Source organism: Eleutherodactylus coqui, chromosome 4 (assembly GCF_035609145.1).
Source record: "Eleutherodactylus coqui strain aEleCoq1 chromosome 4, aEleCoq1.hap1, whole genome shotgun sequence".
Taxonomy (NCBI): Eukaryota; Metazoa; Chordata; class Amphibia; order Anura; family Eleutherodactylidae; genus Eleutherodactylus; species Eleutherodactylus coqui.
This window is the reverse complement of record NC_089840.1, coordinates 7,544,905-7,566,845: the sequence shown is the minus strand read 5'-3', so window position 1 is coordinate 7,566,845 and position 21,941 is coordinate 7,544,905. Positions and strand designations below refer to the sequence as shown.

General features: G+C 49.8%; 1 protein-coding gene across 5 annotated transcripts in view; it reads left to right on the top strand.

Moving 5' to 3' along the window:
- The window catches only part of ITSN1 (intersectin 1), a 147,591-nt gene that overhangs the window by 41,799 nt on the left and 83,851 nt on the right, over positions 1–21,941 (top strand). For 4 of the 5 annotated variants that reach the window (XM_066599015.1, XM_066599016.1, XM_066599014.1 and 1 more), the window contains exons 4-14: positions 1,323–1,386; positions 6,314–6,474; positions 9,218–9,397; positions 12,026–12,122; positions 12,228–12,328; positions 13,307–13,370; positions 14,648–14,785; positions 15,873–15,985; positions 17,140–17,402; positions 21,230–21,379; positions 21,776–21,916. In XM_066599015.1, coding sequence (XP_066455112.1) covers positions 1,323–1,386; positions 6,314–6,474; positions 9,218–9,397; positions 12,026–12,122; positions 12,228–12,328; positions 13,307–13,370; positions 14,648–14,785; positions 15,873–15,985; positions 17,140–17,402; positions 21,230–21,379; positions 21,776–21,916 — 1,472 coding nt within the window. The remainder of the gene's footprint in view (positions 1–1,322; positions 1,387–6,313; positions 6,475–9,217; positions 9,398–12,025; positions 12,123–12,227; positions 12,329–13,306; positions 13,371–14,647; positions 14,786–15,872; positions 15,986–17,139; positions 17,403–21,229; positions 21,380–21,775; positions 21,917–21,941) is intronic. The other variant, XM_066599017.1, reaches the window with a different exon arrangement.

Here is a 21,941-nt window from a genome sequence, read left to right as displayed (position 1 = left end):
TGGGTATCCAATAGGTTCCTCCCTGAACTCTTGCATCTTGTTCGCAGCGTCCGCACTGCATGATCTTATTCTGTGGGATCGGGAGCAGGTCACATTATATCGTTCTATAGGCCGGCTTTATCTTCTGTTGTCGCCATGTTGGACTTTTGATGGCTTTAATCACATTTTCTCTTGGACATGGGGGGGGGGGGGGGGGCTGCAGTGCATTCTGTATTTCTGATGACGTTCGCGCTGCAGTTTAAATAATCCGCTCTATTCATAGATTGAACTTTTACGGACGCAGCGATGGCAAATAGAATTTTTTTTTTTTTTATTATAAATACGGGAAAAGGTGAGGCGGGTCACGTGTGTTACTCTTAATAATAGGAAATATTTTCTCTTTTTCGTTTTCTTTCCCAATTGTTTGCTCACTTATACCACATACTGAAATACTTGCATTGTATAAGACAGGCCACAGGCATGTCTTAATAGGCAGAAATGCATGGCAGCCAGGGGCACTTGGCAAAACCTTGCATGGCTGACTGTTAACACTGTTACTTTGGCCTTATGATGAAAGGTTTCTGCAGCGGTGGAGCCGTCCGGGTACCCTTACAGTTCATCTACAAGCTGACCGCTCCGGAAGAGCCTGGGGAGGCCTTATATTCCATCAGGGTTTTACTTCCCAGTGTAGTATAAGGCCTAATGTCCATGGCATGCAGTGCATCCGCCGAGGACGCAGATGCGGATATCCACAGCGGACGCACTGCGGATCATTTAAAAAAAGGCTCAAAAATGATTTTTAAATGCTTGCGGGTAATAACGGATTGTTTTTTGTTTTTTTTTTCTTGCGAGGCTGTACGCAGATGCAGCGTGGATCATCCGCGCAGAAAAAGTCTGCAACCCCACCTCCCTAATTACTTCTAACCTTAAAATCCACAGCAGATCCGCAAATGCATTTAAATGTATTTGCGGATCGCTGCGGATCCGCAACTCCAATAGACTTCAATGAAGCTGGATCTGCGATGGGGCGGGCTGCGATTTTTAGATCTGCCCGGATAGTAAGTAAATACCATAAAATCAATTGCAGAAGCTTCATTAATTTCTATGGGCGGCGATCCGCACAGATTACGCAAATAAAATCCGCCCGTGGACATTGGGCATAAATCTATAGTTCTGTGCTTGCAGATATCATGTAGCTCCTAAACTGTTGTGGAACTAGAAGTCCCAGCTTCTCTTGATTTGTAGGGATCTCTGCTGGATACAGATTTGCACTTGTTAATAACTTGATTACTGGTTTTTTTTTTTGTTTTTTTTTATGACTCCCTTTCTTTCATGTCCCGCAGGCGACCAGGCCAGAAACTTCTTCCTCCAGTCTGGGTTGCACCCGCCCGTCCTGGCACAGATATGGTTGGTATCCTCCGCTGACTGTTTGTTTTCTAAGCTTTTAAAAATGAATCTTGGCTATGATTTCTGGGTGAAAACTGATAATGCGTCTTTTGTTCAGACCTGAGCTGCTCTCGTCCCCAAAGTTTCACTTACAGGGGTTGTCCTGTCACCAGACCGCATGCCCCCTATAGAGCCCACTCTGCTAAAATAGCGGGCGCAGTACTTACTAACCTTTTTGCCGCCGTGGTCCAGCGCTGCATCCCTGCCGTGGCCCCGCTGCTCATTGTGGTAGTTGTCACTGCAAGTCAGGCGACCGCTGCAGTCAATCAGAGGCTGCCGTGTCTCTGGTAAGAACTCCTGGCATCATGGCCCCCAAGGTGGGATTGCTGATGCAAGGAGAATAGGCAGCGACACTGCAGCCTCTGACTGTCACTTGCCTCTCCCCGCCCGGGTTGTCTATACAGATAGTCTCTTCTTGTTTATATATAGGGAGAGACCTGTCGGTCTAGATGATCTGGGTGGGGAGAGGCCGGCGGGGGGCCCCCGTCCGTGTGCCTCGGAGCCCCACGGGGAGAGGCCGGCGGGGGGGGCCCCCCGTCCGTGTGCCTCGGAGCCCCAAGGGGAGAGGCCGGCGGGGGGGGCCCTCCCGTCCGTGTGCCTCGGAGCCCCCGTCCCTGAGTCAATGTTTTCAAAGGATATTTTTTCTGGAATGTCACAGCATTTGAGAATAAAGCCTTCAGTTCTTCACCGTTTGTGCCTTCCGGACGTCCTCTGACAGCACGAGGCCTGAAAAAAAAAAAATTGCACGTCCCACAAAAAAACCCATCTGTGTAGCCTTCAGGCGCTACTTTATAAGCGCTTCTAACACCTGTTTAATAGTGCTAATTGCCAGGCTGCACCCAGCAAGTAAACGGGAAAATGTAATGGCTGCTTGCAAGTAGCATTCCGGTTCCAGCACTCGGGGACAGAATGGGCGATCAGACTGCTTGGACTCCCACTGATCGCCCACTCTGTCCCCGAATGAATGAAGCGATCTGATCCCCACTGATCGCCCACTCTGTCCTCGAGTGAATGAAGCGATCTGATCCCCACTGAGCGTCCACTCTGTCCCCGAGTGAATGAAGCTGTCGGACCCCCATTGAGCGCCCACTCTGTCCCCGAGTGAATGAAGCGGTCGGACCCCCACTGATCGCCCACTCTGTCCCCGAGTGAATGAAGCGGTCGGACCCCCACTGATCGCCCACTCTGTCCCCGAGTGACTGAAGCGGTCGGACCCCCACTGAGCGCCCACTCTGTCCCCGAGTGACTGAAGCGGTCGGACCCCCACTGAGCGCCCACTCTGTCCCCGAGTGACTGAAGCGGTCGGACCCCCACTGAGCGCCCACTCTGTCCCCGAGTGACTGAAGCGGTCGGACCCCCACTGAGCGCCCACTCTGTCCCCGAGTGACTGAAGCGGTCGGACCCCCACTGAGCGCCCACTCTGTCCCCGAGTGACTGAAGCGGTCGGACCCCCACTGAGCGCCCACTCTGTCCCCGAGTGACTGAAGCGGTCGGACCCCCACTGAGCGCCCACTCTGTCCCCGAGTGACTGAAGCGGTCGGACCCCCACTGAGCGCCCACTCTGTCCCCGAGTGACTGAAGCGGTCGGACCCCCACTGAGCGCCCACTCTGTCCCCGAGTGACTGAAGCGGTCGGACCCCCACTGAGCGCCCACTCTGTCCCCGAGTGACTGAAGCGGTCGGACCCCCACTGAGCGCCCACTCTGTCCCCGAGTGACTGAAGCTGTCGGACCCCCACTGAGCGCCCACTCTGTCCCCGAGTGACTGAAGCTGTCGGACCCCCACTGAGCGCCCACTTTGTCCCCGAGTGTATGAAGCGGTCGGACCCCCACTCTGTCCCCGAGTGAATGAAGCGGTCGGACCCCCACTGAGCGCCCACTCTGTCCCCCGAGTGACTGAAGCTGTCGGACCCCCACTGAGCGCCCACTCTGTCCCCGAGTGAATGAAGCTGTCGGACCCCCACTGAGCGCCCACTTTGTCCCCGAGTGAATGAAGCTGTCGGACCCCCATTGAGCGCCCACTTTGTCCCCGAGTGAATGAAGCTGTCGGACCCCCACTGAGCGCCCGCTCTGTCCCCGAGTGAATGAAGTTATGTTTTATGGAATGCAAGAAGCAAAAACTGAAACAAGCAGAAAAAAAACAACTTGGTTAACCCCTTTAGGGCCAGACGAAGAACCAAACAATCTACCCTCCTTAGTCTCTTAAACCGCGCCTTATATGCTCTCAGTCTAGCGTTGGCATGTTGCCTCCCTATGTTTGAGTCGATCACTCCTTGTGCCTCGGTGGTATCGCCAGGCACTGGGAACTCTCATTTGCATAAACTGAGTGCCAGTCACCACAGTGCCCCAGTATCATCACTGGCATCTGCAGGCCTGTGACGGGCACAGTGTGGTCCTGCATGGACAGCTGGCACACGTGTCGCTGTTTGTAAGGGTTTTCTGCGTCTTCTCTGAGGCTGGTCTGTCGGATCACTACATTGTAGACGCGGCTCGTGACAGGCCAGACGTGTTCATCCTCCCCGGAGATGAGGGAAGTTCTGTTTCTTCCATAGCCCATCGTTCGCTGCTGAATGCATTAGGGGTTTATCCCCTTACTGGGAAGCTGGCCAGGGAGCGAGCGATACAGCCTGAGCTAGGAGGACGTGCGCTGGCACACTGTAACGGCTGAATAGGAGATAGCGCCTGCGGATGTAGGGTATGGCGACTTACTTACAGCCGGGCTTGTATGTATTTAGAATGGTAACTGTCTTACGACCACCTAATGTTAATATACGTTGGGTGGTCCTGAAGTGTGCATGGACCGGGCTTCGGAGCAGCGTCCGCTCCATACCTGGTGGCTAACAGCTATTTCTGACAGGCGTCGGTAACTCCTGCAATCGGACTTCACTCTGATCACACCAGTAAACTCTTCAGATGCCACGGTCAGCGGGAAGGGGGTTGCTAGCATGGCAAGCTGCTGGAGTCTCCCAGGGCTGCCATGTATAGATGCCTATAAAGCCGCATCTGTGGCAGGACTTAAAAGGAAACCTCAAAAATCTCCATATACTGCAATACTAAAGTATTGCAGTATTTAGTAGGAGCAATTATTTTTTGGGAACTAAATGAAAGTGTCAAAAAATACTTAATAAAAAATAAATTTCCCCATAAAAACTAAACAATAAAAAAACCCACATATTTGCCATCTACGGTATGTGCATGTAAAGGTCAGAAGTGTTACAATATAATAATAATTATCCTGTATGGTTAAGGCTTTAGCAGAAAAAAAAATGGAATGCCACAATTATGGTTTTGGTTTTTTGTTTTTTTTTTCAGCTCCCAAAGAATTTTAATAAAAAAACGATCAAAAAGACCTTTGTTTCCCAAAATGGTACTAATGAAAACTACAGCTCACCATGCAAAAAACAAGACCATGACATGAAGAGCCTATCGTGCCTTTATTATTTTCCAGTGTGACTCCGCTTGCGAGATATTGCCGGTCTTTGCGCTATATGCTAATTAGGGCAGCACCGTCCGCTGGGCGTTCCTGCGGTGCTTGTGGTCCGGCTGCCTTCATGCCCATTGCTTAAGAATCTGCACTTACGAAGTACGTCCGCTGGAGATGTCCGGCGCTCCTTTCCAGGCCGGACTGACATCCTGCACATCCGCTATCAGCGGGCTAAGCGTTGCAGCGCGTGGGCATCTACCGCTGTATTCCTTTCCTTTAGAGCTTCAGACGCTGCTAATCTTCAGCGGACTCCATACAGATGAGGTCTCCGGCTGCGGTTACCATTATCTGTACGGTCGGCGATACGGAAAGGCGTCTACATTACTGCCGCTCGGGCTGTAATCCGACTGACACATTCTCCCACCTCCGGTTATTAATTGCCGTTCTCTACGTGAGCCGACTAAACTCTTGTGGGAGGAAGAGCCGAACAACTTACCCCTGGAGAGAACATAAGGGATTTCTGAATGTTTCCCACCCGGGGGCTGCAGCCAATGACAGAGCTTGGTGATCAGTCTCCGAGCTGCGGCCCCTCTGACATCTTGTGTGAGGGGGGAATGTTGAGTACATAATACGCCATTAAAGGGGTACTTCCAACTCCTCCAACCCAGGCTGTGATGGGGATATCCCCCCCGCATGCATGGCCAGAAGTATCCGAGATGCCGGGACCTGTCTGACTGTTTCAATGATCCTGGCCGCAGCGTACCGGCAGGTATGCCCACTCCAGCAGGGGCTGGCTGAGTGTGGTGATTGGCGCGGCTCCGGACTCGGGCATCCTTCCTCCTCCATCGGTGTTCGGTCTAATTCTTTTCTCACCTGTCTATTAATGTCCTTGTGGATGGAAATGAGAGTGAAGTCTCAGGTTTTGCTGACGATACAACTCTGAGGGATATTTAAAACTTGTGCCTGTTGTAAAATATTGCAGAAAGATCTAGAAGCGCCTCGGCAGGAATATGGCAGATGAAACGTAATGCCGATAAGTGTCAACTAATGTGCCTAGACTGCAGAATTGTATGGCTGCAGCGGCATAAGATGGCATCGTTCAGGGCATAATGGAGCATTGGATATTCTGGTTAGAAGTGACCCAAGCAGCAGTGCCCAATGTCAGGCGGCAGCAGGCCAAGCGCTATGTCTGCTGTTGCCTCTCATTGAAGTCATTGGAGCTGAACTACAATAGCGATCGTGGCTCGTGGAGGCGCGCCGCTGTTCCTGCCAACGCCGCTGGGCTTTCTTCTAGACAAACCTCTTTAATGATGATTGCTTGCAGGCCGCTCCCGGCAATAGCGCTGCTCACCATGTGGCACGAATGGCGCCGTTCCAGCTGTTAGCGCTATTCTTTCTGTAAGCACAACGCGTTTTGTATTCCTTTGATATTACTGTTGTGATGAGTAGTTTCCGTTTCCCTCCAGGGCGCTGGCTGACATGAACAATGACGGTAGAATGGACCAGCTGGAGTTCTCCATAGCTATGAAACTCATCAAACTGAAGCTACAAGGTTACCCCCTGCCCACCGCTCTCCCCGCCGCCATGTTGAACCCGCCAGTCGCCATACCAGCTCCTGCAGCATTTGGTTAGTATCTGTATTCAGGTGCGTTTTAGCCTTTTTCCTCCTGTCTTTTTGATCCCTATTGGCGCACAGTATGTGAGGTGTAGTGATGTGTTGCCATGGCAGCCTGAGGCCTAGTGACCTCTCCCAGGCCTGCTTTGTAGTGATGCGTTGCCATGGCAGCCTGAGGCCTAGTGACCTCTCCCAGGCCTGCTTTGTAGTGATGCGTTGCCATGGCAGCCTGAGGCCTAGTGACCTCTCCCAGGCCTGCTGTGTAGTGATGCGTTGCCATGGCAGCCTGAGGCCTAGTGACCTCTCCCAGGCCTGCTGTGTAGTGGTACGTTGCCATGGCAGCCTGAGGCCTAGTGACCTCTCCCAGGCCTGCTGTGTAGTGGTACGTTGCCATGGCAGCCTGAGGCCTAGTGACCTCTCCCAGGCCTGCTGTGTAGTGGTACATTGCCATGGCAGCCTGAGGCCTAGTGGCCTCTCCCAGGCCTCCCATGTAGTGATGCTCCTGGCAGGGCTTAGAAGTCTATATGTTGTACAAGCCGTGAAATGATCACATCTCGGTCCACTAGCTAAAAAAAATTGGTAAAATAAGTTAACTTCCTTTTTTTCCAATATTTAAAAAAAAAAAAAAAAAAAAAGTTTAATTTTTTTTAAAAATTGGACCTAATTGTTATGGCCACCTTTATAAACATCTGAGCAATTCAGGGCCCTTTTACACGGGACGACCGTCGGGGGCCGATGCCCAACAGCTCGTCCCAGCTATAATCACTGTGGTGCAAGCGTGGCTCAGTGAATGAGGCGTAGGGGGGCCGCGGATCATTCCGGCCCACCATAAACCTAGATGAATGACCGCCTGTTTACACGGAATGATACAACGTTCTGTTTTCTGTGTGTAGAAACTGATCGGCTGTGAAGCGAACCAATCCTTGTTGGTCGCGGCAGCATTTACACGGAGCGATCATCTGATTGCGTTATCGGCTCGTGTAGAAGGGTCCTAAAACAGCGCATTTATTTATCCTGTATGCGGAATAATTGTAGATGGATCTGTCCGGCTCGCGGGACCTCATCTTATATTTAATACCACAATGTGTAGATGAGCGCCAAGGAGGAGCGTGGGGGGTTTTATTTGTTTTTTCTCCTTTTGGTCACCCAAAGTTGTCCATTCGCACTTGGATTTAAGCATCCCTGAATTGTAGGGATATAAGATCCTGTAGCTTCAGCTCCCCGCAGGCCGGAGTGTTCAGAAGTCCCCGCTAGTCCCGCCATGTGACCCCTGGATAAGCCCGGCCCACGGAAGAAGCGCATGGAAGCCTGTACAGGTCTCCTCTGACATTACAGTCCATGGAAGCTCGTGGCGCAGTTTGGCGGGGCATTTAACAGATTTGTGTTTGTTGTTTAACTACAAGACTTTATTAAGAAAGCGTTTACAGTGCGAAACCTTTACGGTTTTAATGTAAAAACGCAAATATATAGAAACGTCCGGCCGACTGTTTAATGCATGCTTTTTTCAAACGTACAGCCAAGTGTAAAATGGCGCACATTTGTGTTTTTTGTTTTTTTTATACTGTACTTGAGAATCCTAATGTGAACGGCTCCTAGTCCAGAGCTGCGCTGCTTATTCTGCAGGCTTCAGAGCTTGAAACTCCCAGCATTCCTTGCCATCGTAGTGTCTGCAAAGAGCTTTTTCTGGTGCAATGCCTGCTTTATGGCTAATTCACACAAATGTATTTTTAGTCCATGTGCTGCCCTACAGCTGACTAAACTGACGCCATCCTTGAGGTACCTTCTAGTGATGAGCGAGCATTGCCCTTAGCGAGTACCTGCCCGCTCGAGAGAAAAGGTTCGGCTGCCGGCGGCGGGCGGGGCGCAGCGCAGCGGTGGAGAGCAGGGAGGAACGGAGGGGAGATCTCTCTCTCCCTCCCTCCCCCGCTCCCCCTGCTCACTGCCGCAATTCACCTGTCACCCGCGCCGGAAGCCGAACCTTTTCTCTCAAGTGGGCAGGTACTCGCTAAGGGCAATGCTCGCTCATCTCTAGTACCTTCACATGTTGTGGAAACGGTGCTGATGGTGAAAATCGTGCAGTAAATCCATGTAAAAAAAAATAAAATGTATGTAATGCGTGCGTGCGTGCGTACATACATACATACATACATACATACATACATACATACATACATACATACATACATACATACATTGTCCCATATTCCCCATCATCGCCCCATGTACTTTTGCATACACCTCCATCTTCACGGTCCTCTATATACTGTAACCCTCCTCATCACAGACTCCTATTAACTACCTCCGCTACCTGTCATCACCGCCTCATATACTGTCCTCTCCCCCCAGTCATCACAACCGCTCCTTTAGCCACACAGCCAACTCAAGGTCTGCCATTTTTAAGTGTTTCCCCCTCCCCTTTTTCGCATGTCTCTGTTCATTCTGTCGGGAGGGGTCCTGTTTCTGCTTGTGGAGAGGACCAAATGGTCATGAGGAGACTTGTAGACCATGCAATGCTCCTCTGGGAAATTTGGTATGCAAATGAGATGCTACAATGTCTCTGTAGCGCCACCTATTGGAAGGTGGCTTTTATTTAAGTCAATATAGAATTTTCTAACAGGCCTTGTCACGTTATAAGGCCAGTTAGAATGTGAGGCATTGACTTATAGGGCAGTTCCCTTCCAGTAGGTGGCGCTACAGAAGCATCAAACATCGTTGGTACAGATGTGTACAAGCTGCACTGTCTTGTGTCTTCTAGGTATAAGTGGAATTACTGGTATGCCACCCCTCGCTGCTGTTGCCCCTGTGCCAATGCCTCCCATTCCAGTAGTAGGGATGTCTCCTCCCTTAGTGTCCTCTGTTCCTGCTGCAGCCGTGCCACCCCTGGCCAATGGAGCGCCCGCTGTAATCCAGCCTCTTCCTGCTTTTGCTCACTCGGGTATGCTGCTTCTCACTAATCCTCGATGCATCTTTCCAGCCGCTGCGCCGCCGCTCGTCTTGTGGAGCTCCGAGCTTTATATGATGACAGGGGTGTTCTTATGTGACATGCATGTCCTATCCTCAGGATGATAGTCCGACCGCTGCATCCCCAGTGATCCCTGCAGGACTTGATCATCCCTCTTCACTCCTATGGGATGGAGGGAAATCGACTCCGACCCACAGAAGTGACTGGAGTGGGGGTCGAGCACCATCATTCCATTCACATGGGACATTCGTTGTGACAGATCGCCGGATCGCTGGGGTATGGGAGGTCGGATTCCCAGAAAGCAGACGTTTATCTCCTTTTCTGAGATAGTGATACAGCTCTTTAATATGAAAATCCCTTTTAAAGGGATTGTTGGGGGCTTTACCATTGATCGGTCATCATTAGTTGATCAGCAGGGTTCGGCCACCTGGGATCCTCGCTGATCAGCTGTTCGCCCGATTTGCTGTCTTTGCAGAGCTGGAGGCAGACAGCGCTGTCCATAGTGCAGTGGCCCGAGTTGGTATTACATTGAATTCAGTGGGAGCGGTGCCTGCATCTACCAACCCGAGCCGCCGCAATATGGAGGGCGCTGTCCGCTACCCACTCTCTGAAATGACTGCGGGTTTGGTCAACAGCTGATTGGTTGACATCCCAAGTTAGTTACCCCCGTCAGTCAACTATTGATGACCCACACAGTGTGAGTCACCTCATATCTCAGCCTCCTGGAATCCTAGAAGCATGAAGTGGGAGGGCTATCTGGGCGCAGTCGGCTTTGAAGACCTTTTTTTTTGCTGTTTTTTTTTTTTGCATGATTTTTAAACTAATTTCCAATGAAATGCAATGTCAGTGGTAACATATCCATGAATGGAAGTGATGCATTACTGCAGCTGGGATTTCTGTCTTGACCCTCCCCTGATGAGGATTTGGCCTTCGTTGCTGCAGAGTCTTACTCACAACTTAAAAAGTGAACAGCTTCATGCAAGAACATGTTCATCCTCTGCAGCCACCACCGGTGGTCCCGTCCGCCTGATGTACATGGATCATGTTATGGAGTTGTATAAGGTTAGGAAGAAGGGTTAGCTCGGCTCCCCCTAAAGTACAGCATCTTTCCTCTTGGGCGGTCTTCACAATTTCAACATTGACTTAAAGGGGTTGTCAAGCTTTAAACTGCTTATGGCCTATCCTCGGGACAGGTCAACAATAGTAGATCAGCAGGGGTCCGCACTCCACAGCATCAGCTCTTCGCTTAGTCTCTGTGCTCATGCACTGAGCTGATGTGTGCAGGAAGCAGACAGCTTCGTTCCAACTGCAGTGGCCAGACTAGGTTTTGCATTCACTTCAATGGGAACTTTAACTGTAATACCTAGCCTGGCCACTGCAGTTGGAACAGAGCTGCCTGCTTCCTGCACACATCAGCTGCAATACCAGACACTGACTCTGGGTACGTGGGGCACTGCTTCTTGGCCTTTTTTTAAAAATGTTCTATTAATCTCATATAATCCCTTTTAATTTAGTTCTAATCTCTACATTTTAGCAGCTTGTAATTTGAATGTTTTTATCTGGATGCATTATGTGCTAAAAGTTAGTGAGACGGCAGATACTTTGGTTTAGTTACTTTTTAATTCTTTAACCCCTTCCAATCCACTGTCTGACGTCCGAAGACATTCTGATTAAAGGCTTTAAAGCTCCGATGTCGGAAGACGTCCGGCAGGGTATTCTTACTGTATATTACTGGCCACTCTGTCAGGGGCCTCTCCAGCATGTCCCATACCGCAGTACTATCTCTAGCCAGCAGATGGCGCCATTGTATAATGGCAAAAAGATAAAGCCCACTAGGAAACCTTGAATCCAAAATTGGATTGCAAAGTGTTATTGCACTTTTAATATAACAAGAACACAAAAATCGGACCCGTTAACACAACTCTGCTCCATAGAATAGTCAGCAGGGCCTTAGAGGAGAAGGACAGCCAACGACCGGGGTGCAGGGACCGTCCATCCTGTAACAGCAGGGTTACCACTTTAATGATGAAGCCAGGGGGGAAGCAAATGAATCCACATGTGAAATACTCAAGTACTTGGAAAAGAATAGGGAGCAATCCCAATGACAAACAGCAATGGCCTATAGATGATGGTGGGGGATCAGGAGGCTGGCATGTGGATAGAGGGTGGTGGGCAGAGCTCAGACCCATGCTTCTGCCAAAACGCTCCTTCGCTAATCGTTGATTTATATACTCATCGCTCAGTCGTCCTCATTCACTGGTGCAATGGATGTGAACGATTTATCTGCCTGTATAAACGGGCTGAACGAGCGAACTCTGGCATCATTCGGTCGTGCCAACTATAAATGCGCCGTACGTCGGCCAACTCCCTTGCGTGCATGTGGCTGGTGTGTGAAGTCCTGGATGGGCCGGTTCACAGCAGACATTGGCTACAAGGGATTTTCGATGTGATACAAAGTTTCTGCCGCTTTTGTCGCAGCGTTTACCTCTTGCTTCCATCTTTCTCGCAGCGGTGATAAGTTGCCCCGTTACGTGTGTGCTACGATGGTGAGGCTCCAGTACACGACACGTTAGGCTAATTCTTGGCTTCGTCTACTTGCAGCCACATTGCCAAAGAGTTCGTCATTCGGCCGTTCAGGTGCCGGCGCCCAAGTGAATGCGAAGACGCTGCAGAAAGCCCAGTCGTTTGATGTGGCCGTGTAAGTCTGCGCAAAACATCGAAGACCACTAAATGTCCGCTGCCATCTGTAGTGGAATCCATCCGGACCTTTTTATGTTTCTGCATTTTTTTTTTTCTTCTGCAGGACCCCTCCGGCGGCTGAATGGGCCGTACCGCAGTCTTCACGGCTCAAGTATAGACAGTTATTCAACAGCCATGATAAAACGATGAGCGGCCACCTAACAGGTAGCGCCAATGGCTTCTGTAACGTTTCTTACAACAATTCTGACTGTCTTGATATTTATCGTTGCTTTCGTAATACACTGAAATGGCCCCTTTATTAGAGACCCCCATCTAGTAGCACATTGGACATCCTTTGCAGCAGCTCGTTGTGGCATCCATCCGCAGGTATCGGAACCCAGGTACGCCAAGAAACCCTTCCCCTTACTATTATTGCACCCCCCTCAACCTGACAGGAAGGGGTCAGCGATTCATGCTGCTTGCACAAAATTCTGACCTCCCATCAGCAACAGAGATCTGGCTCCATCTGACCAGCCGATGTTTTCCCGCTGCTCAGTGATACAAGTTTTGCGCTCTTTTGCTCGCTGGAGTCTTTCTGTTTCTCTTAGACACAATGGCGCTGCAACTGGTCGTCCGCTGTTATAGCCCATCCGTGCGGAGGAACGGCGAGTTGTGCGTTCGGACACATTAGTTGGAGCCCTAGTGTTGTATTTGACTGACTCTGTTAGAGGGATTCCTGACATCCTCCTCCGACCCCTTTCAGTGATGAGTTGTGTAAATGGCATCCCCTTTCGCAGGTTGGTGGTGAGACCATCAGCTAGTCCAGCACCGATGACCGGCCTCGTTGGGAGTCGCTCCGATCGCTGGATTTTTCTATCTAATGTGGATTCATACTGAAAGTGATCCGCGGAAAACTTGTCCCGTGATTGTAAGCTCCGGGGTCACGGGCCTAACTTTTATACATGAAACCGCCGGGGGCTCTGATAAAGGTCAAAGACCCAAGGAGACAGTTGGCTGAGCGTTGGTTCAGCTGATGGACATCTCTATGACTCCCCTATAAGTGCACATAGTAAGCGAGCTGCACCCCTGTATGATGTCTGTGTTCGGCCGGCTTCTCGCAGCTGCATGTCTTTCTCTTCTACAATGTATGAAGCATTGTCTGCCCACAATGAGGAATCTTCATTATTAATGTCTTCATTTCAGGTCCTCAAGCAAGAACGATACTTATGCAATCTAGTTTACCGCAAGCGCAGCTCGCAACGATATGGTAAGCTTGTAATCACTCCTCTGGTGTAATAGATGGGTTGTCTGCCTGGCTCCATGGGGGACACCCGGCTGGTGATGCTTACGGCTGCGTTCACACGGGGCAGAAATGCGGCAGATTTTCCACACCAGAAAATTCTGCTGCAAAAGTCGCAACATTTCAGCGTCTCACACCCCGTCAGAATCGGACCTGCAGCTGATTTAGCCTGCGCAGCGCTCCCCTTGCCTCCCAGTACTGTGCTCCGCCGTACCCAGAGCGCAGCGCTCCTGCGACTGAGTGCCAGCAGACGTGGCAGGACATGACCAGCGCATGATATAAACGCCGTTGGTGGGGCTCAGCAGCCGCCGCTGTGCCCATAGCTACAGATTTACAGCTGATTATGAGTCAGAATCCCCAATTGTGCGCTTTTTAATGAGGTTTTTGATGCAGAAATGCTGCAGGTTTTTCAGATAAATTTTCTGCCGCGGGGATTCTGCAGTGTTCCCGATGCGTGTGAACGGACCTGAAGGGGGGTTCTCAGTATTAGAAGTGACTGTATGTTACATGGATGTACAGGGTCAGCGGAGGTAAACTTTCCCCAACTCAGAGGCCGTTTTGCTGCTCCAAGTCAGACAAACTTCAGACAGCGGCCACCTCCGATGATGCGCTCACAAGGTATAAAGTATAGTTTTCAGTTAAGAAAAAAGTCACCTATAGGTGGCGCTGTACATACGGAAATCGCGCTACATATATGCAGTTTGCCCCCCCTGGTTTTCAGCAACGCGCTCTCCTTTCGTGAACGCGGTTTATCAGCTGTAATCACTACAACATGTTAACGAATGCGGTCCGTTTCATCTGACACTGATGCAGGTTTTTCCCGATAGACCTGATCCTCTGCAGCGCCACCTATCAAGACTTTTTTACTAAGAATTTTTTTCATAAAGAGTGCGTCATCTAAAGTGCCCGCTGTCCAAATTACGTCTCATTTGGAGCAGCAGAGCGCCCTCCAGAGGCCTCCGAGTTGGGGAAGTTTGTGATTGGTGGGAGTCGGACCTCTGAGAATGCGTTCTCTTGGATAGCGCTGTGCTGCGCAGTTGGGGGGCCGCGGCTCTGCTGGCCTGTTCATGGCCGTTGGCCCCCTACTAATGCTGTGCATGAAGTGATGGCACATGCTTGCACGTTCATAAGATGGGAGTAACCTTTTAAGTGAGGTTCCTTGTCCGTCGTCTTCCCGGCTGTGCGGATACAAGTTCAGCGTTTTCTTCTTCTGTCGTGTTTATTTTCTGGTTTATTCTTTGCAGGAATCTCTCGGATATCGATCAGGATGGCAAGCTCACAGCTGAAGAGTTTATCCTGGCTATGCACTTAATAGACCTCGCCATGTCCGGGCAGCCGCTGCCGCCTGTTCTGCCCCCGGATTACATCCCTCCATCCTTTAGGTGAGGAGTGCCTTGTCTTCTGGTAGCCAGAATTACAACATGAGCGTCATTTCTGTTTGTTTAGCTTTAAAGCAGCCCTCCAGTCCCGGGACAAGATTCTATCCGTTGGCCAGACGGTGGCGCTATTATACTCGTCATCTTTAATCTGTGCCGATGTTCCTCAGATCTGCTGCTTCTTGGGCCCCATTTTTGGTCTTCCAAGATGGCTGTTCTGAATACGTAATGCATACTGGAATTTATCAACGCACTACATCTGCTCATTGATTGGTCAGCGCTGATCCTGTGAGCATCTCTGGCCAATCAAAGGGCAAGTACAGTACATTTGTAGTCTAAAGGTACCTTTTACACAGGGCGATTATCACTGGAAACCGCTAGTCTGGTTGATAGTCGCCCCGTGTACAAGCAGCCACCGAAGGGGCACTGAGCAAGAAGTCACTCACTTGTCGGGGTCGCTTGTTTTGTAGTAGAACTAAAGATCAAGCGACTATCGGCCCGTGTAAACAGGAGCTGCTCAATCTATTAACGACTGCCTGTTTACTGTGAATGGAGGCGGTTGGATGGAAGATGCCTCCATTCACAGAACGACTCTCGCTCCTGTGTAACGGCATCGGACAATGGCCTGTAGGACGGCTGCTGGTCACCAATGCACCCGACAGTCGGCCTTTACCACCAGCAACGCACTGTGAGGGTTAGGTAGTCTGACGATTGCATCGGCCATCTTGGACAGCTGAAAACAGGATCGGGAGCCAGCGGATCAGAGGGGCATCTGCTCAGAAGACCAACAGGTAATATAACCGCCCCCTGGTTGTAGGACAAAAGTTAGTCCCAGAGGGTCCCTGAAGTCACTGCTGCTGACGTCTTGGTGCGGATAGCTCAGGACACCTTCGGCGGTCTTGTGGAGTCCAGACCTCAATGGGTCCGAGCTGCCTTTGTGATAAAAGTGGACCCTCTGGATATTAGGCTGGTGGTTGTAATGTTATGGCTGATGGGCGTATATGCTGCGCCCGAATGACTGAGGCTTCAATGTGGTTTTGCTGGTCAGGATCCGCACTGATGGAGGGGACTCTGTTTTTTGTGTCTTTAACAGAAGAGTTCGTTCCGGCAGCGGCATCTCTGTGATGAGTTCGGTGTCTGTAGATCAGCGTTTACCGGAAGAGCCAGCAGAGGAGGAGCCGCCGCCGACTGACAAGAGACTACCAGGTACACTTTATCGCTTATTCTGCTGTCTTCTGTAAGGAGTCCCAGTTACAAGGGAGAACAGTCCGCTGTAGAAACATTAAATACTGCCAAGCTGATCTGGGTTTGCCACCCAGTAGCACCGCCACGCTAGGGGGCACCCAGCGATCACGTGATCGCCAAGTCTAACAGAAGCAGCAGCTTTGCCACCTTATAGTTTTCAATGAGTGATATTAAGTGAGCCGAGGGTGACTGGAAAGGAGAAGAGACTTCCGTCCTCTCAGCTGGGAACCTGCCAGGAACGTCACCCTCTTCACACTCCAGGAGGAACCTTTACATCCTAGGCATATAGCGTTTGTATGGAGAGGCATCGGGAACAGAGTCAGCTCCATACACGGCGGGTGCTGGCTGTCTGACAGCTGACATACTCCCCTAACAGCTCACAATCGGTGTGAATGCTGATCACGACTTAACCCTTTCAATGCCCCTATCAATTCTGACGGCGGCATTTAGATGCCCTGATCAGTATTCAGGATCCCGAACATTCCACCTGCAATGAGAACCCGAGGTTATGTTCGGTTGCCATGGCAAACTTGGGCCTTCCGAAATAAAAGTTCAAAACGAAAAAATCCAAAGGCTATTTGGTATCGCTGCGTCCATAAAAGTCCGATTTATCAAAGTAATACATTATACATCATTACGGTGAGCGATGTCAGAAAAAATACACACCGCCAGAACTGAGCTTTTTTCGGTCCCCCATATCCAAGAAAAAAAGTGATCGAAAAGTCCTATGCACTCCAAAATGGTACCAATAAGAACTACAGGACGTTCCGCAAAAGTTAAGCGTTATGGCGGTCTGAGGATAGCGGTAGAAAAAATTTTATTATTTTTTTGAAGTTGTACAACAAAAATAAAACTATATAAACTTGGTATCGTTGTAATCGTACCGACCCTTAGTGTAAAGTTACGGCGTTTTTGCTGCATACAAACAAGACACCCCCCCCCCCCCCCCCCATCTGCAATGGCCGGGTCATTAAGAGGTTAAAGCAGCACTGGCAAAAGCTAAGGGGTTAAGTGAGAACTAACAATTATAGGGCAGCGTGAAGGCTTTGCTCCAATCTAGAGGAGCCGTCGCAGCTGATCGCCCATCCATGATTGCGCTTGTTTTACTCTTGCAGTGACTTTTGAAGATAAAAAGAGGGAGAACTTTGAGCGCGGGAACCTGGAGCTGGAGAAGAGGCGGCAGGCGCTGCTGGAGCAGCAGCGCAAAGAGCAGGAGAGGCTGGCCCAGCTAGAGAGGGCGGAGCAGGAGAGGAAGGAGCGCGAGCGCCTGGAGCACGAGCGAAAGCGCCAACAAGAGTTGGAGAAGCAACTAGAAAAGCAGCGAGAACTGGAGAGACAGCGAGAAGAGGAGCGGAGGAAAGAGATCGAGCGGCGAGAGGTAAAGGAATGTGTGCTCTTGTGTCTTCGGCCGACTTCACACGGGCAGAAGCGTATGTTTGCACGCCTGAGCGCTGCAGGTTTACTTAATGCACAATGCTATTTTGAGCGCATCGGCGTATTGCAGTGTACTTTTTGCACCACAAGGCTTGTATATTTGCACGCGGCAAACAGACGCACTGATTTTATATGGCTAAATAGCTCCAGACGTATTCTTCATCCAGCACAACTGCAGGGTTTCACGCATCTCCTTACATATTGCACACCCCCATTGACTTCTATGGGACCTTTGGTGTACAAATCCTCAGAAAAATACAGCATGTTCTATTTTTTTTGTGCGACGGAAATGTGCGGGAAAAACAAATGTGAATGAGTCCATTGAAATACTCTGCATATTGCGCACGCAAATACGCTTGTGTGCAACCGGCTGCAATCACAGAAAAATGGCAAGCAGTTGGGTTCTGTTGTCGTTGCCAATCCTGATCATTGGGTACTGCCGTTAGGATTTTATCCTAAGTGGGTTTATTGCATGACGGGCGCAGATTACAGGGACTGCTGCGGGACCAGATGCCCCAAGGCCTCCACATCGGGTATCCCCAGCAGACCTTCCCAGGTACCCCCAGCCGTGGGGTGCGCAGTGTTTGCGGTGCTGCAGTTATCAGTATTTCGATGCATAAAAAAAGACAGATTTTAATGCTTCTTTATGGCCATCTGACATCCATGCGCATCAGATATTTTATTGCGCCGGCGTGTCATCTGTTTGTTTTTTTTTGTTTGTTTTTTTTTATTGATTTTATCTTTTGTTGTGTGTAAAAAAAAAATCCTTGACGGTGGCTGAATATTTTTCTGTAGCAATGATTAGTGAAAAAAATGATGAAATGATGAAAAAAAATAATGAAATCTGCAACAGAGGTTCTGAAGACTTCTGCAGATACAGACACGGCCTAACAGCGCATTCTTGTAAGGAGACGGAGGCGAACAGAAAACCTGCCTCCACTTACCTCTCGCTGAACAGAGACTCAGGTGTGATTAACCTATTTAGGAACAAACCCTGTAAAAATACGGCACGGGTTTAAAGCCCCCGCTTCTGCAATCAAGCAGTAGCAGGTTGGGTTGTCAGCTGTTAGTGAATCTGATAACCTGGAGAAGGCAGGAGGGGTTTTAACCCTTTCTGCCTCCTCCTTTCCCAAGTACACAGCGCTTGGTTTTTAGTACATAGCGCTCATTGAAGGTGGAAGTATAATTTCCACTACACGAGCCGGCAGTCATGTGACCACCGGCATTCCCCCCCCTACAGCAGACCCTGATCAGCTCTGCCAGTGTCTATTGTCACCACTGGGGATGTTTTTTCCTGTAACTGCGGCTCCTATAGATGCCCCAGCTACTGTGGATGTGAATGGCCCCCAGAAGTGTTCTATGACATCATGGGGGACCTAGAGGGTAAAAACAGTAATTACAGAATAAAATAAAGATAGAAAATAACCCAAAGCCGATGCCGTGTGCGCCCTGTAAGCCAAAACCATACATACTATATATCAAGATGTCCGAAACAAAATGAGGAACCCGCTCCCATACTCTAATTTAGTGTAAATGTACTAGTTTAAAAAAAAACAAAAAAAAACTAAATGTTAAAAGGAAAAATTTTTTTTTTTTTTTTTTAGCATTCTACCCCCATAAAACTAAACAGGGGGGAAAAAGTCCATGAAAAAGATACTAAAAAAAATAGCCCTATATGTCATGGGAACAAAAACGCAGCAAAAAATAGAGCAGTTAAACCAACACATGGGAAGAATCCCTAAAAAGTTTCTGGTCCCTATGGCACAAAACATCCTGGTCCTTAGGGGGTTAATCCAACTTGCTGAACTTTATTGCGCCCCCTGCCCCCCCCCACACACACACACCTCCTGTAAACACAATTTCAAACACTTGCCCACCAAAGGAGTTTACACCCCCTAAGGCCGCCTGCAGATGGGCGGGTTGGATGCCCTGCAAGAATTCTCACAGCGGGATCCGACTTGCGCCCCTGCAGGGACCAGTGCATCTATTACCTTCTCCTGCAGCTCCGGCTCTGTGATGTGCCGGCTGCAGCCCAGCTGGCGCATGCGCAGAGCGGAGCCAGGGTGCCGAGAGTGACCTTTCTGTGTGGACCTCTGCCAGATCCGCACAGAAATAAAACATGCCGCGATTTGTTTTCTGTATGCAATCGCGGCCGTCTACCTAGGATTGAGTATTGTAATGCAATCCTGTGCAGGCGGGCACGGGCGGAAATTCTACGGGAAATCCCACCGTGGAATTTCCACCCGTGTGCTGGGAGCCGAACTAGTCGCCGACCAATATTTCAGGCCGTGTAAACGCTCCCAAGAATTTGTTCAGCGATCGTGAAATTGATCAGCAAGCGAACACCAATGTAAGATCTCGCACACGACTGTCGTTGGTACGCGTTGGCGTATAGTGTCGCAATATTACAAGCACTATATTAGTCCCAGTTTCTCAGACCGATGTCACGCTCACCCGTGCGAATGCGACTTTTTTTGTTGAGCCAGTTCCACGTGGGCCCCACGATCTACTGTAATTGTAATGGCGTGGTACTCGTTGAAGTCAATGGGCTGCAGTGTAAAGCAAGGCGGGATCTCCATAGCTCCCGTTATACGCAGACATTGCTCTGCTTGTGTATTAAGAACTTTTTTTTTCTTTTTTTCCTTTTCTTCTCTCCTTTAACCCTTTCACTGCCAGGGCCGTATGTAATATGATTTTACGCCCTATCCAAGACTAGAGCACAAGGGCTGTAACTTAGGTCTTAGTATTACATTCATCCTCCAGATCTGGACTTTCAGGCCTCATGACCACGGGTAAAAGAAGAATTAAAATCCGCAGCGGATTTTAACTCTTCTCCTGCCCGCGGATCCGCACCCCCTAGGGATGCATTGACCACCCGCGGGTAGATAAATACCTGCGGATGGTCAATAAAAGTGAACTAAAAAAAATGGAGCATGTAAAAAAACACGACCTGTTCCATTTTCGTGCGGGTCTCCCGTGGGGACGGCTCCCGCAGGCTTCTATTGAAGCCTATGGAAGCCGTCCGGATCCGCGGGAGACCTAAAATAAGAATAACTTACCCGCAGCGGGCCGGACACGTCTTCTCTTCCTCACGGCCGGATCTTTCTTGCTTCGGCTCGGCGGATGTGCCCGGCGCATGCGCGCGGCACGCTGCCGGCGTGCCGAGTACATCCGCCGGCCGAAGAAAGAAGATCCAGCCGTGAGGAAGAGAAGAGGTGCCCGGCCCGCTGCGGGTGAGTTAATTCTTTTAAATTGTTATTTTAGGCGCTCATGTCCGCGGGGCAGAAGGGACCCACTACGGATTCAACATGTAGAATCCGTAGCGGGCCTGATTTTCCCCGTGGACATGAGGCCTCAAACGTTACCATATGACGAATGCAAGATGTGGGGAGCAGCATTGATTCGTAGTTGGGGAGCAGGATGAGAAGGCATGTGTAAGCGGGCAGGGGGCGCTACAGGTGACTTCAGGGGAACGGTCACTGCCTGTTAATATTGGCCATTGAAGCATCTAGTGACTGCAAAGGGGGCAATGCTGGAACTTTTCATCACTCCTCTGTACGTAATCTCTTGTAATTGGTATCTGTTGGGAAGGAGGGATTTTGTTTCACACGGTTTGATACAATCTTGCATGAAGGCGCAGGTGCTGGGTGGTATTTTTATATAAGGTGTCTAGGTTAGAATGAGACCTCTGGGTATTGAAGCATAATATGGTGTCAGAAGTATGAAAACTGCCAATAGCCTCACTTCTCATAACATTTGTTTCCTAATCAGGCTGCAAAGCGAGAACTGGAACGTCAGCGCCAACTAGAGTGGGAACGTAACCGGCGCCAGGAGCTCCTCAATCAGCGGAACAAGGAACAAGAGGATATTGTGGTCCTGAAAGCCAAGAAGAAGACTCTTGAGTTTGAGCTGGAAGCTTTAGTAAGTTAGTACCCCTCAAATTTGTAAAGTTTCCACCAGCGCTTGATCCCAACAAAAAGGGGGGGGGGGGTTAAATCACGGTCATATGCATAGCCAGATACGGGTTATGAACCGTCAACCCCAAGGATTACTAAGAAATATAATGAGGTGTGGCAGCATAAGTGGTGCAAAAACAGTCTCTATATTAAAAGATCATTCATTGTGTCATCATTAGACGTGAAGGCAACGTTTCGACCATCTCGGTCTTTTTCAGGCCGCTATCTGATGAAACAGAGCAGGGGGTCCATGCTGCCACACTTTATTATATTTCTGAGTAAGTTAGTACCTGAAACTTGTCATTTGCCCGTCCGCCCGTGCCGTCCGAAGCGTTAACACATCTTCATGTTCTTCCTGAAGAATGACAAAAAGCATCAGCTGGAGGGGAAACTTCAAGACATTCGATATCGTCTCTCTACGCAGCGGCAGGAGATCGAGAGCACCAACAAGTCCCGGGAGTTGAGGATCGCAGAAATCACGCACTTGCAGCAGCAGCTTCAGGTAGTAAGATGTCGTCTGCGGCCAA